At 40.5% G+C, this 15006-nt stretch overlaps 1 protein-coding gene across 8 annotated transcripts in view; it reads left to right on the top strand.

The window, feature by feature from the left end:
- The window catches only part of EYA1 (EYA transcriptional coactivator and phosphatase 1), a 169890-nt gene that overhangs the window by 10383 nt on the left and 144501 nt on the right, over positions 1-15006 (top strand). For all 8 annotated transcript variants that reach the window (XM_074577260.1, XM_074577259.1, XM_074577257.1 and 5 more), the window contains exon 2: positions 2570-2679. In XM_074577260.1, coding sequence (XP_074433361.1) covers positions 2647-2679 — 33 coding nt within the window. In that variant the 5' untranslated portion in view covers positions 2570-2646. The remainder of the gene's footprint in view (positions 1-2569; positions 2680-15006) is intronic.

The raw sequence follows: 15006 nt of genomic DNA, 5'->3' as shown, positions 1-15006 counted from the left end.
AATAGCTGTTTGGAAAAGGGGGCTGCCGGTTATCATGCCTGGTACAATAGTGCTTCTTTAGCTGTTTGGACTCTAACTGCTACCATCATGTGTTTAATGATAATAATATTTAACCAAGCAAATGACTTCAAAAGTAGTAGAGAAAAATAAAAGGGGATATGTACTTTCATGACTTCCCTTCAATTTTGGTCTTGTCTTTTTCAATAATTTGAGGTATTTTCCCTCATATTCAATGGCATATTTTGCATATAACAACTCATCTGTAATAGATACTCTATGCAATTTAGGTGTAATTTTTGATACATTAACAACTCAAGGGAATTTAATTAGTTTTCGTAAAGCTTTACTAAAAGTTAAAAATAACCTAAGATGACAATTATAATAAGGATAACTAAGTTGCTCTCGTTTAAAAGTTGAAATTTTCAAATTAAAATTACTTAATTGCATTGTAAATCAGCTGTTCTGTATTAACATCTAAGTCCTCGTGTTACTGCTAGCTTGATTCTGCTGCCAGAGGTCTCTGGTGTCTGCTGAGAATGAGAAGTCTCAGCCCCCAGTGTTGTGGGGGGTGGTATATAGAGGTCCATTTCTTAAATCTCTTTTGCAATGGCTTAGAGGGGCAGAATAAGTCAGAGCAGAATCCTCAATAGTGGGCTCTTTTGATGCTGGTGTATTATAGGAACCTCTCCCAGTGAGAGAAAATGTTCGCTACAGCAGCTTCTGCAAGCTAGGTCATCTAATTACCGTTGAACTACGCTATACACTAAAACATATATGCTTTTTCCTTATGGGCTTTAATAGAAAATGCTTTTTAAATGTAGACGATTACCAGTCTTGGTAAAGTTTTCTTTCCATTAGTAAAGAGAGCACTGCTGATCTGAAAAGCTGTCAGGTCATTCACATACCAGCATTACATCAATTGACTTTTGAATATTTTTCCATTAGAAAAAGCTCCATTTTATTCCCTCGCTGAAGTGGCAGACTTTCAGCTTGTGCGGTTTTTCCATTTATTGAATTTTGCAATAAAAGAGTTTTTGAAACAGATGTCAGTCATTGCTTAGGAGTGGGGCATTGTGAGACGACTGTTTTCTGCTGCTCTTTGCTGTTATTGTTTTTTTTAAAAGTTAGGGGACATTCCTGTCCTTTCCCCTCCCCAACTTTAATTGCTGCTTTTTAAAGGCTTGAATAATTTTCTAACCTATAATCTAGTGTCAGAACAAATATGAGCACCAAACCCTGATTTCATAGAAGTATTTCAGATTGGCCATTGTTCTCAGCAGGAGCGGGACTGGATTCGATCTCTCAATTGTAAACCAGAAAGAAGGGAGTGGATGCATTACAGAAGCATGGTTCATATTAGCATCTTCCTTAGGGTGTGGAGTGGACCTGTTAACACTTTCTTAATGTTCAGATTTTATAGAAGTAGCCAAATTTGTGCAATGAGTAGTGTCCAGTATGGATTTATTGTGCATAGAACAACTGGGCTTGAAGGCTGGGGTTTTTTTCTTGCAAGAATCCTGTTCAGGTAGAAAGATGCAGAATAAGGTTTTGGATCCTGATCCTAAAATATACATATATGTTTCATATACAGAGTGGTTTCAGGACAAATTTAATATCTTCAGGCCATCGGATCTTTGCTTGTCATAGATAAGCAACGTGCTATTCACATTTCTGGGTATATAAAGCGTATATATATACACACACTTAAAAAAATTAGATTTACATTTTTATTATTCTTTAGCAGGCTGAATATGCCCCGTGTCTTTCACAAAAAAAAAAAAAAAAGCAAGGCAATTTTTCTAATAGGGATTTGAGTTGAGTTTGTTTGAATTATTTGAATGATTAATTCTAAATTTTAAGATAGTCACAGCATTTTATTCTAAAGAAAACTGTCTCCAAAAGGGAACCATATTTTGAATTGATGTCTGTTTGGGGGGTAAATATCTGTTAATTCATCTCAGTGCTTTGCTGTTATTTTTAACATCAAAGAACACCGTTTCCAAAGGTGAGAGAACACAAAGCATCCCATATTTATAATTCATAGGGGCTAGGGCTGTGACCTAATGTAAACTTGAAGAGATTTAGTATAAAAATATCCTTAGCTTGAGGGCAACGTTTTGAAAACTTTGTGGATTTTCTTTTTTATCCTGGCTCAATCTACAATCATATTTCTTTGTTACTATTTCCTCTTAGCATTAAAGTACAATTGACATTGAGAGATATCAGGGAGAGGCTGAACTTCACCAAAAAAAAAAAGGAAAGAAAAAAAAAATAGAAAAGATGTGTTGTTGGCACAGAAATGCTGTCGGTAGAAGAGTTCCTGGCTGCCTTCTATTCGTCTGCCGACAGCGAGCACAACGGGGCTCTCGCTGCCTGCTTTTGGCTCGTGTGGATTTGCAATAAACAGCTCAACTATGTATTTATTTTCAAGATTAATTCAGTTCGTCGACAATATCTGCTCCCAACTTGTGAATACTTGTTAGTTCATGGAAAGTTGCAGATGTAAAGATCAGCTTTTAATTTCATGCCAACAAATTAATACGGCGATGTGGTACTGTCTTTTCCACAGGTGTGTGTGTGTACTAGGACTGTCTGAACCTCACTGTAACTAATAGCCCGTATATAATTTGGAAGAAGGAATTTTCAATGGAAGACCCCCAGGGGATAAATGGGAAGTCTGTAAGTAAACAACTTGTCAGTCCTGAGAAAATAAGTTATGGCTTTTAAAGTGGTAATTATTTTTTGTTGCAACCGAGTGGCTGGAAAGTTTTGGAAAGTTTTAGAAAGTTAAACGCACTTTTAGTGATTGGAAGCAGCGAGTGATCACATTCATTGAGAGGTGGAAGCTCATACTAGAACTACAGAAAATAAGTATGGATTTAAAAATATTTGCCTTCCGTGATTCATATTACAAAACGACGGTTGTTGCTTTCTCTAAGCAATATTCAGCTTGCTGCGTTTATATTATTAACATTTTGGTCTGTTAGAGAGTCTTCATCCCATTGCCTGTGTGAGTATATGCAAATATTGCTTCCAGGAGAAGGGGTGCAACTCCTAGCTGCAAAGTCGTATGAACAGGGGCAAAATTTTCTTTCTTAGAAAAAAAAAAATCTTTAGCAGCATTGCTGTTTCTCGTAAATGCCTGTTTATAAAGTCACAATAGTAAGAAATTTTGCAAACGATCAGGTGTGGTTAATAATATTTTAAAATAATGTTTCATTCACGGTCAAATGGTTAGTATGCATTGCGGATTTGTTAGCTTAGTTTGTGATATCATTCTTGGCACTCTGTGAACACCAAAATGCTACATATATGTTTTTCTTCTGGATTGTTTTAACAGAAACGGTGCACCTTGAAATCGCCTTGTTTTTAGCAGTTGTAAAATAAGTCCCAAAATTACTATTTAGTAAATTTGGTCTGATTTATTTCCTGCATTTTTTTTCTGGTTTGTTTATTTTCTACGTTTGACAGTACTCTGCATCATCTCTCACTCTTCCCCTTGTATATCCAGTTTCCCCCACGCTTGTGTTAGTTTTTCACATAGCAACAGAGTAGAAAGAACTAAGCCGCCTAATAATAAGCCTGTTGTGCTGCGTGTTTTTGTTACAGCTTCTCGCCTAGTGTCATTTTTACTGTCTGAAGCAATATGGCTTTGATTCTTTTCCAACGTTCATTTGTTCCACAGCCTGTCTCTATGTGGACGTTTGGGTATTTATCCATTGCTGCTACAGCAAAATGTGTGAAAAGGACCGATTCACTCCTGGGTGAAAAGGGGTGGCCATGGTTACTGACTGCTGCTAAACAGGGATGGTCCTCTTCGCAGTTCCAGTCCTGGAGCTTTCAGCACCACCCAAGCCCAGTCCTCGTTCTAGTTCGGATCAGGCTTTCCTCTAGGCACGGAAAGCCTTTCTCCAAAGCCGCTGGGATTTTTCTGTGGCTCCCACTGCAATACTGCCTCTCTGTAGCCTGGGATTCGTGTGCTGCGGTGGGTTTGGGTCGGGTAATGGTACGCTGGAGCTGTATGTAATGACAAATGTAACTGTCACTTAGCATAACAGGAGCATTAAGGGAAATATTTGTTCATGGTTTGGCACCACCAGCGCTCCTGTTGGGGTTATTCATTCCATTCCTTCTTTTCACCACTTAGTCCTGAGAGCCTGTAAAACACTTCATCTGCTCAGAATTTCCCCTCGCATTACCCAAGTGGGTGGTAGTCATGGATGCTATCAGGATTATCAAAATCTAAACCAGTAACTGCTGAACAGACTTGCTGCATCGACAAGCATTCAGGCTTCTGCAACGGCGAGGGCTGAACAGCCCACAGGTATATGACACAGGACAGAAGTGCCACTGTGGGGTGTGACTCTTCTGATGGCCGTGTCATTGGGTAGGTTTAAAATTAAACTGGGGGTATTAAACTGGTGGATCAAATCCTGCAATTAGGCCTCACTTTAATTGATTCATAATTGGACAGGCTGCTGAGTTTGCAACAGTCAGTTGACCGACACGGAGATTTCTTAAAAGCAGTAGTCAGAAGGCAAAATAGCCTCAGTGAAAATAAAGAAGGTGGTGTGAGCACTGGTTTTGTTTATTCTGCTCTGTGTGCGTCCATACAAGAAAAAAAGAGAGGGTGAGGGATAGATTAACGCTCTGCAATTACGACACAGAAACCAAAAGATGCTTGGGATTTAAGATGCCAAACACATGTAGCCACTCTTAAAACCTGGTGGTAGTCCATAGGAAAAGAGGAAATCTTTTCTACAAGGGCCAGTACTTTAGTTTTGGAACTGGCCAATACAAACTATGCTGTGGCAGCAGTTTCAGGTACACGTGGGTAAGGGAGGAGCTTTATTCAGCAACTGGGAACTGAAGGTGTATAATGTTTTAGGAAAACAGAGCTAGAATGGAGAACAGAGGAAGTACCAGGAGAAGGAGAAAAGAAAATGAAGAAAGCTTATGAGACAACACTATGAGAGAATAGACGAGTAGGTACTTTGCTATTTTTTGTCATCCAAGTTTTCTCTGTTGAGAAGGAGGATGGTGTTCACATGGGAGTGCAGCCTGGCAGTGTTAATGTGCACAGGAGGATAATGTAGCCTAGTATCTAGACTAGATACTAGATAGTATCTAGTAGCCCAGTAGTCTAACTTCTGCAGCCTATTATGTTCATGCAGCCAAGAGGGGATTTTAGCATCTAAGCAACACTTTCATCATCTGAAGAAATGCTCCTAATGGTAGTGTCATGTATTGGTTCACGTTCTGTAGAAACAGACTTGCAAAATTGTGCTAGCAAACTTGAACACTACATCTGCCCCCGCCTTTCTTTTACTAGGTGCCTGAGAAAGGAGCATAACACAAATCTGAGGCTGGCTAGACAGAGGATATCAAGTGTATTATCCTGCCTGAAAAAGTCATCGATGTTTAGTTTCTTTCTTGTCAAGTCCAGAAAAGGCCTTGAAGCTTGTTTGCTAATGATATATGCACCTATTAAAGATGTTCCGCTCGTGTTTTATCAAGCTAAAGGAAGAGTTCTTGAATTTTTGTAAGCGGTGGGTTATTTTTAATTTGCATCTCTGTATTAATAAATTGGTTGTTGATTTCAGCCCAGTTTGTCAGTGAAACAGAGAACTCGGTGATAAACTGGGAGGTGCTGTTGACTCTCTTGAGGGACAGGAGGCCCTGCTGCGGGATCTAGATAGAATGGAGCATTGGACAATGATTAATGGGATGAAATGGGATGAAGTCCAAATGCTGACTCTGCACTTAGGATGGAGTAACACCAGGCACAAGTATAGACTGGGAGAGGAGTGGCTGGAAAGCAGCACTGAAGAAAGGGATCTGGGGATGCTGGTCGACAGCAGGCTCAATAGGAGTCAACAGCGTGCTCTGGTAGCCAAGAGGGCGATCTGCATCCTGGGGGGCATCAAACATAGTATAACCAGCCAGTCAAAAGCAGTGATTATCCTTCTGTATTCAGCGTTGGTGTGACCCCACCTTGAGTACTGTGTGCTGTTCTGGGCTCCACAATTTTAGAAGGATGTGAAGATCCTTGAACGTGTCCAGAGGAGGGCAACAAAGCTGGTGGAAGGGCTGGAAGGAATGTCCTGTGTGGAGCGGCTGAGGACTTTGGGCTTGTCTAGTTTGGAGGAAAGGAGGCTGAGGGGCGACCTCATGGCTCTCTACAGCTTCTTGAGGAGGGGAAGTGGGCAGGGAGGTGCTCAGCTCTTCTCCCTGGGATCCAGTGATAGGATACATGAGAATGGTTCAAAGCTATGACAGGAGGTTTAGACTGGACATTAGGAAGCATTTCTTTACTGATAGGGTCAAACACTGGAACAGGCTTCCTAGAGAGGTGGTCGATGCCCCAGGCCTGTCAGTGGCATTTGGACAACATACTTTAACTTGTGGTCAGCCCTGAACTGGTCAGGCAGTTGGACTACATGATTGTTATAGGTCCCTTCCAACTGAACAAATCGATTCTATTCTAACTTCCTACAACTGGGCTGCCTCAATGACTGGGCTGTTTCTCAACTCATAGGCTGTCAAAATGCCATGCTGCTCACCCCACTGATCTTTCTGTGGATGCATCTCTTCAGTTGATTGACTTTGGAGCAAACAGTCACAAAGTAGTATTACTCAGCTTGCTGCTGAAATCTGCAAGTCTGATATGTAACTAACATGTTTACACTTTGAAGTGCCATGCACAAGGTTGCATCTCATGCCAGATTTGGCATACCCATGCTCCAGTCTCTGTTTGAGTTTGTAAGCCCTGTTCTTCACTATCCTGAGGGGGCTCTTCTGCCTGCCAGTCATTTTGCAATGAGTCCCACTGCTCACACATACATGTGAAGAAATAAATGTACATCTTGTTTGAAATATTTTTGAGATTAAAATGTCAGTTTGGATGTTAGAGAAATTCTAATTGTAAGGAAACTGAGAATGGGTAACAGTATGCCTTATACCAAATTGAGTTTAAAAAACTGATATAAAGTTATTGTGGTAGGCTAAATCTCTACCAGTCCCAGACTTGGCATTGGCATGAATGGGTTGCCCTAGAAACCCTCTAGAAGCCCTGGAAACATAACAAATACTGATAGTCAGAAGATTCTGGCTTGATATGTTTGATTTCAAGGTAGGCATACCTTGATTTGAGGTAGGCATACACCTGGGTTAGAGTTACCCTGATGACAACTTTTAAAAAAACCTCCAAAAGGGCATTGTAGAGGTAAGCAGGTATTTTGTTTCATTTTATTTGTCTACTGATCTTTTCAAAATTCCTTTTTTAAAAATTCATTTGCAAGATTCAGCAGAAGGAAGTTTTCACAAGTAAATATTATCCTGTTTTCTGCAATTACTATCCCCTCTGGGAATTTTTTGGAGGGTATTTCTTCCCCATCACTCTCTCTTTGGTAGTGATGCTAAACTATTATATAGCATAAAATATTTTTCATTCCTGCCCCGTCCAGGCTCATAGTTGAAAATTCTCATTGCAAAACTGTACTCCAAGAAGTATTTTCGGCATCGAGTACTTTTGATGATGGACTTTGCCCATCTGGAAAACAGAGTGAAGACTCTGAGGCCCTCAGCAGTCAAGTTAGATCCAAACAGCGCGTACCCAATGAGCCAAGAAAGGAGGTGCTCCTAGTCTGCTTCAGCAGTTAATCTTCTCTGATTCCCCCCGCAGCCCCCAAACCTCCGCTTTCAGTCGGCGCTCTGGGCAGCCTGGCTGCATACTTCCAAATTTTTGCTCCTCCCTGCTGCTCGCCGGACACCGCTCTCCTGCTTACCCCATGCCATGTATCAGAGAGCAGCGCTTGCACTGAAAATTCACTTTGTATGTCTGCTAATGGAAAGATACAGAGCGAGGAGCTGGTTTCAGCAAGAAAAAGAGGGGGGAAAAAAAACCACGAACCCAAACCAAAAAACATCCAGCACCTGGCTGCAGCAAAATAATGAATTTTGCAGCAAACATGCGAGATTCTGTGGAATCTTGGAAAAATGCCAGACTCCACGACCACAGAAATGCTGAGTCCATGGGGCCCAGAGAGAGATGGCTGGGGCAGTTCACATCTCTCCGTCTTTGTTTCAAGCTCTTTGCAGTCTTACTGAGGCATCAGATTACACTCTCTTCACATTTTCAAGGTTATCTTCGCTACCAGAAGGGCCAGAAAGTTCATTTCGTTTCGAGGTGATCAGAGATTCGGCGGCGCGGCTCTTCAGCCCAGGAGTGGTTTCAGAGACCACTGCGGAGGTGGTGGTAGCATGGCCATGCCTGGACATTAGGAAGTATTTCTTTACCGAGAGGGTGGTCAAACACAGGAACAGGCTTCCTAGAGAGGTGGTTGATGACCCAGGCCTGTCAGTGTTTAAGAGGCATTTGGACAATACCCTTAACAATACCCTGGTGACAGCCAGACACGACCTCTGGGTTTGAACAACACCATCAACAGCATGTTTGTTGTGCCATCGCCATTTGTCACATGAGGGGACAAAGTCTACTAGGAAAATGGATGAAAATACAAATATTTTACTTTTGGTTGAAAACTCGTAGCATTGTCACCTGTGAAAATCATGTATATCGCTGCTACCTCAGTTTCTCTCAAGGGCTGGCGCAGCACTGTACTCTCTTCTGCGTTCCCTTGCTATTCTGAAGAAACGTGTAACACGCTTCCTTTTTGGAAAGCTCTGCAAGGCAATAACCAACGAGCACCATGCAATTGCAATCTGTAACTGAGCCTATAAAATGTAATCGCCCGCACCCTCCCCACTCCCCTTCCCCTCTCTATCTGCAATTGGTAGGATATTGGAAACATAAGCCACAAAACCCACTTACAACACTCGGTAAGTGTCAAAAATAATGAACAGCCGGAACTAGCCGATGTATTTAAATTCCTCCAATTGAAATGAGCTGCTGCTGGGCCGTCTATGGTAACCGCTCAATCAGTAACTATTAGTAGAATCTTTTCTTTAAAAACATTTCAGTGAAAATACTCCTGAAAAATGTAAGGTGTTTGCGGACAGTTTGAAGAGCATACCTTATTCACGACAAACTATTCATTCAGCTGTGTTTGCAATAACACCACGGAGGAATTCCTGGTACTTAAAATGTACTTTTCCTAATCGGTGGCAGAAACCCTACAGTGCCGTAGGCAACGATGCTTGCAGCACTGACAGAAGTCCTTCTACCCACAGCTCGTAGCGTTGGGCGTATCCATCTTTGCAGAACCAGAGCTTAAACACAGCATTCATCGTAGCTTTTATTTTTAATGAGCATTTGTTATTTTCTGCCAATGATATCAGAAGCTAATCCCACTGCCAGCGTAACTTTTAGTGTGTTTTCTGCACGCACACATCAGCGCTGACCTCGTGGTCCCGGCTTTAGGAGCAGGACGGAGACCTCGCAGGCATTTTGTTGGGGTCCATCAACAGATACCATCTCTGATCTTAGCTACAAACCCCTTTTTCCTCAGAGAGGTGGATCTTTGTTATGGTGTGAGGCATTTTTAGGTGACCTTATAAAAAATGGGTATATAATGGGTATATAAAAAATACACAATCCATCTGACTCTTTCTAGCCGCTATATATATGCATCGTTTGCATACTGTTCTGCATGAACTCTTTTCTTGAAAGTCTTGATGAAGTTGTAGCTTAGCCCTTAACAGTAAAAAGCAAACTGCCAGTGAAGTTTATTTTCTTTTTTACTAGGTTTTCTGGACCATTGTTCCGCTCGAGGAGCCATGTTTGTTAGTTTTGGCTCTCTGACTTTTCTTCCTTAAGGATAAACTCTCCTTAGGCAGTTGTACAACTATGCACTAAAAGACTGCATAGCAGTTTATTCACAGCACAAGCTCCAGCAGAATTCAACTGTGTGACTTCCTGGCTTAAGCGGGGGTGCATCCGTAATGTAAATACCTACTTGATTTTGTGGAAAACCAGGAGGTTTTTTGTTTGTTCTTGTAAAAGATTCCTGCTGGAAGCTTAACTTTAAAGTTGGCATCCAGCCTTCTCTGCTGTGACTCGGATGCTGATCTGATTTTGTGCTTTCATGGACATTTTTATATTTTAAAATTTCTAATTCAACATTAGCTTTGCTTACAAGCTACAGAGCAGAATAAAATCGCATTACAAACATTGTAGTATTAGATTTTATCACCATTTATTTCTTCTCGTCTGCCCAGGGATTTCTACATGTTCGGTAGAACTAATTTGCAGTCAGACACTGAGGTCTTCTAGAAGGCCAGCAGGCTCCACAAACTAATTTATCCAAATAACCAATCCCTCATAGGCCAACCGTAGAAGGACACCAAAATGGCCTAAGCAGGCAAAGCCCCCTTTTGAAGTCTGGAATGTTTTGACTGACTTGAAACAGGCGGCAGGAATGAAGGGATAATTTTCAGTGACCCATGGGACTTTTTTGCCATTTTCAAATATTAGGTAAAACAAAGAGAAATTGCTTGTTCTAATTTAGAAAGACTTAGCAATCCGGAAGGTAACCAGACTCAGAACTGAGTACTAAGGTATAGAGCTGAAGTTTAGTCAAGGCATTGAGGGTTTGCGTGTGTGTGTGCATAGTATTTACACACCCACGCGTACAGACACGGCTTTACTCACACACGCACATACCTACACTGTTTCTTGCATTTCCCTTTTATAACAAAACTTTAGTACAGAGTATATCTGTGCAGTATTAAGTGAACTACCTGAAACACTGTTCTTAAGTACAGACTGTTTTTCTTGAAACCATCATTTTTAATTAGAAGGATGTGTTCCTGTTGCTGCTTCAAAAGCTGGGATGCCAAGACTTCCATGCCATACCTGTTTTCTCACATCCCCTGTCCTGGTGCCATTTGAGTCCATGTGGAAATGAATATAATTTTTAAGTGAGTTTTCTAGTCTGAAGTGGTCTTGCAGACACAAAGAGGAAGTATGTTGATGAATACATAAACCCGTTATTTTCTATGAACATTTCTAGGGGGAGAGAGGGAGAATGTGAATGTTTAGGAGCAAAATTAAACCATTCAGGTAATTCATGTTCAGCTGCTTGAATGTATATGTTAAAGACAGTATGGAGCAATCTCACGGATTTCAGCAAGTTCTTTAGAGACATGCTCTTGTAAATTTTGTCTCAAATTTCCCATGCAGATTTATGGGATAGGTCCAACCTTGTATATAGCAACACGAATGACACAGACCAACTCCAGCTCTCAGCTTCGCCCCCATGACATTGACTCTCAGATAAGCTGGAGCTTCCTAGCAGAGAGAGTGCTGTCTGTAAGGAGGAGTCACTAAGCCAGTAGTGAAGCTTCTCTGCCCCTGCTTAATACAAGTATGTTTCCTTAAAAGAATATTTTGGCAAGGATATCGGTCACCAACTCACCCTTTTCCTTCTGATGTCTTCAGTGGTTCTTGGGAGCTGCATGGATGTAACACTCATAGTTAAGGGAGAGGGTAAGTGCCATCTCCTCGGCACTTACAGGGAGGTTACAGGCTTAGGGGTCTGGAGAGCATTGCTGTGGGGCTCACAAGTGTGTCCTGATAACGTTATGCATAGCAATATTAAGATGGAAGTTTAAAGTTGGCACTTAAAGCTCTATGGTACTTGATTGAGCTATAGCTATTGGTGGTGTCACTCCTGCGTACGCAGCAAAGTCCTAGTTTTAGTTTGTTATTTTACATGGGATATTGAAATATAAGTTCCTCCTGATTTCAGATTTCTGTGAAATATTTGTGCTTAGTATTGTCCTGTGGTAATAGACAAATAGAGAATGACAGAGAAATCCTGTTTGCAGTTTTCAGTCTTACATATACTGACCTCAGATTAGTGGCTTTCAGAAACATGATGTTTAAATTAATGTCATTTTGGTGTGAGTGTATATATGTGTGTCTGTGTGCATGGAATGTATTAGATTAAATTAAGTTATGTTCCAGCTTTTACTTGAGGAATATAATTTTGTTAGTAGTTAATAATGTTAATGCCATGATTTTCTCATATTATGTTTACATATATGGCTACAGTGAAATCAAATTATATTTGCTGGGGGTAAGATTAGTCAGTCAAGGACCTGTTTACAAGAGGAGAAATTAAAATGTAGAGTTTGTAGGAAAGAGATGCTTCTCTATTTCTGTCTGCCTTGCTTTCTCTGTGTTGTCTAGACTGTCCTGAAGTCATAGACTCCCTGGTCTCGTGGTCCACGGACATAGCACAGCAGCGACTGGCAGTGAGTGGGGAGGCTTCATAGGGATTTCTCATCAATCACAGAGAATTTGTCATTCTGACATTTTTGGCATTCAAAGCCTTATATTCTGCCACCAGCATTCACAGAGGGTGAACTTTCCATCGTACCAACAATGCACCTATACAACTGTGCCGTGCAGCAGATGGGAGAAGATTTCTTCCCAGCTTCTGTGGTGATCAGCTCATACCCCGAAGCACAGAATTTGATTATCCTGATTATAATTTACAGAGCTATAAATGTTGTTAGCGGTCATGAGTCAATGAATGAAATTGCTTGAAGATAAAAAATTGCTTTTTTTTTTTTCCTCAATCTGTTTTGAAAGGAGCAAGTAGGACAGTAAGTCATTTCAGGCACGCTTTCACACTGTCCTTAGGCAGAGGAGTAATTTTTAACTATAATCTAAGTGTTACATTTGGGCAAAATGAATGAGGATTAAAAGATACAGCTTTTAGAAGAAGTATTGCCTGGGTGCTTGTAGATTCAGGCATTTGCTCTTGCTGAATGTGTGTTTAGTACTGTAGATATTTTTAGGAAAGTAAGCATGATCCATTTTTTATTTTATTTTTACTCTTAATAATTGGACATATTTTTCATGTTTGACCACCCTTTTAGGCCTGTAAATAATTTAAAAGATCTAAAAGTATCTCTGTATTCAGAATCAACTAGTTAAATGCTTATATGCTTTGCTTTCACCTTCAGTTATCTGTACATGAAAAAAGAATCTAAATTTAGGGATGGCCCATTTTACTTTTATTTTTCTACTCTAGTTTGAAATATTAGGTTTTTTGGGACCAAGATATATTTAGTGGTAGGCTGATAGGTACATCAGACTCGTGTCATTTGCAACAGTATTTTGGAAAGGGAGAACGCGTAAGATCTAGGTTTTATTTTTCTCTGGTTTTAGTAAGGCATCGTAAAAGCAAAGTGGCACATCCAGCAGGTTTATATAGTGCAGATGCTGCATAAATCCCTGCTCGGTCCGTGGAAGGGCTGTGTGCTGCCATTATGCTTTCTATAAACAGAAGACAAGGACGCTGCCAAATCCTTGCAGCACTGGAGACCAGCTCTTCTGTTCTTACCTTGTCTTGTTTGTTGTTGCTCAAAGACTGTCTTTTTATTTGCCAGTGTTGCCTACGCTTTTGATCATCAGGAGCAAAGAGTATCTTGTACTTATCGGAGGCCGGACTTTCCAGCTTCTCAATTTCTTCTCCACCTGCAATTTTAAATGAAATTATTGCCTCTGATGAGTGCAATTAATTTGACAGTATTTTGGTCTGACTAAGGAGAGTTAAAGACAATAGCTACTCACAAGCAAACAGTTTTGAGGCTGGACAGGAGAACAGAAGCCTTGTGTTACAGCTTGAAGAACACTCAGACTTGGACTGGCAGAGAAGAGCAAGAGGTATGTTAAGTGCCACTACATTGGGTTAAACAACATAACTTGGCTTGCTGTTCTGCATCTAGCAGGGACTGGCAGCAGACGTTTAAAGCCAGTAAGAGAAATAGAGCAAATCCTGCTTTTGATAGGATGCAAGTTACATCCAAACCATTGTATTTAATGCTGTCCTTCATGAACTTGCTTTTATTTGGACGTGTTTATTCTTTGAGCCTCTATAGCAATGAGTTACACAAGTTAATTATGTATTTTCTAAGAAGGTCGTTTTTTTGTCGTTTTATGCTTGCTGCCTGATAACTGCAGCAAAAACATGGGGTTGCTAAGTTTTCCTGACATGAGGAATAATGAATTGACAATCTCTATTAATTTCCTCCAGAATCATTCCTGATTCTGCAAACTTCTGTTGTTTCACGACGCCGAGGTGTCTCTTCCAAGCTGAAGAGCCTCATTTTTTCCTGAGGCTGGTGATGAGCTTCGTGGGAGAGAGTCAAGATGTCAGCACTTTGGCTTTAGGATGTTTTCTGGTTTACTCTGTGTTTCCTTCCTAATAATTTTTAATGTTATATCCACCCTTTTGACTGACACTGGCCACTGAGCTGTTGCTTTCAGAAAATTATTGGCAACAACTCCAAGATCACTTTCTTGTGAACAGTAGTATGTTTAATAGAGCAGCAACTTTGTGAAAACTTCTCGCTTGTTCTGTTCCATCCCTTAAATAGTAATTAATGACAGACCTTTTATTTCACCTTGTGACAAATTGTTTAAGAGCTTTTGGCTTGAGAGCTTTTCAGAAATCTAAATATACTACATTAACCAAATCATCCTTATCCAAATAATCATTAACTCCTTACAGAAATGCTAGTAATCTTGAAGTTATGACTTCTCTTTACAAAGTCATGCTTGCTCTTCCCCATTTCATCATATTCCCATGTGCCTACCAATTCTCTTGTTTATTATAGCAGCTGATTTGATCATTCTTCCATGTTTTAGGGTGCTTGGGTGAACTCTTGGGTTTGAGTATTTTGTGCCTCTTCATTTTCTTAATTTGCCTCAAAGCTTCCTTTGCTAACATTTGGTTTAGAGCTGTCAAGGTCTTCTCTTCCTGCATAGTGAGTATTATGCCAATAATTCATTTAGCTTTACTGCAATGGTCTTGTCTTGGCTGAGCATTCCTTTATTACCACAGGCAAATGTTGGTTTTTCACATGTTTTTCATGAAGTTTTTACATTAACCTGAGCCAATAGCAAATGGTTCTTCAGGGTGTTTTTTTTTTTTGTCCTGTGTTCTCCTGGGTTTGCATCTCAACCTACAGAACTTAAACCCTTTTCCAGTTTCAGGTGTTTAGCTGTAATGTATGGCACTCAGCCTGTGT

This window comes from Larus michahellis, chromosome 2, assembly GCF_964199755.1.
Source record: "Larus michahellis chromosome 2, bLarMic1.1, whole genome shotgun sequence".
Classification (NCBI taxonomy): domain Eukaryota; kingdom Metazoa; phylum Chordata; class Aves; order Charadriiformes; family Laridae; genus Larus; species Larus michahellis.
The sequence above is the reverse complement of the archived record's forward strand: the minus strand, read 5'-3'. Positions and strand labels throughout refer to the sequence as shown.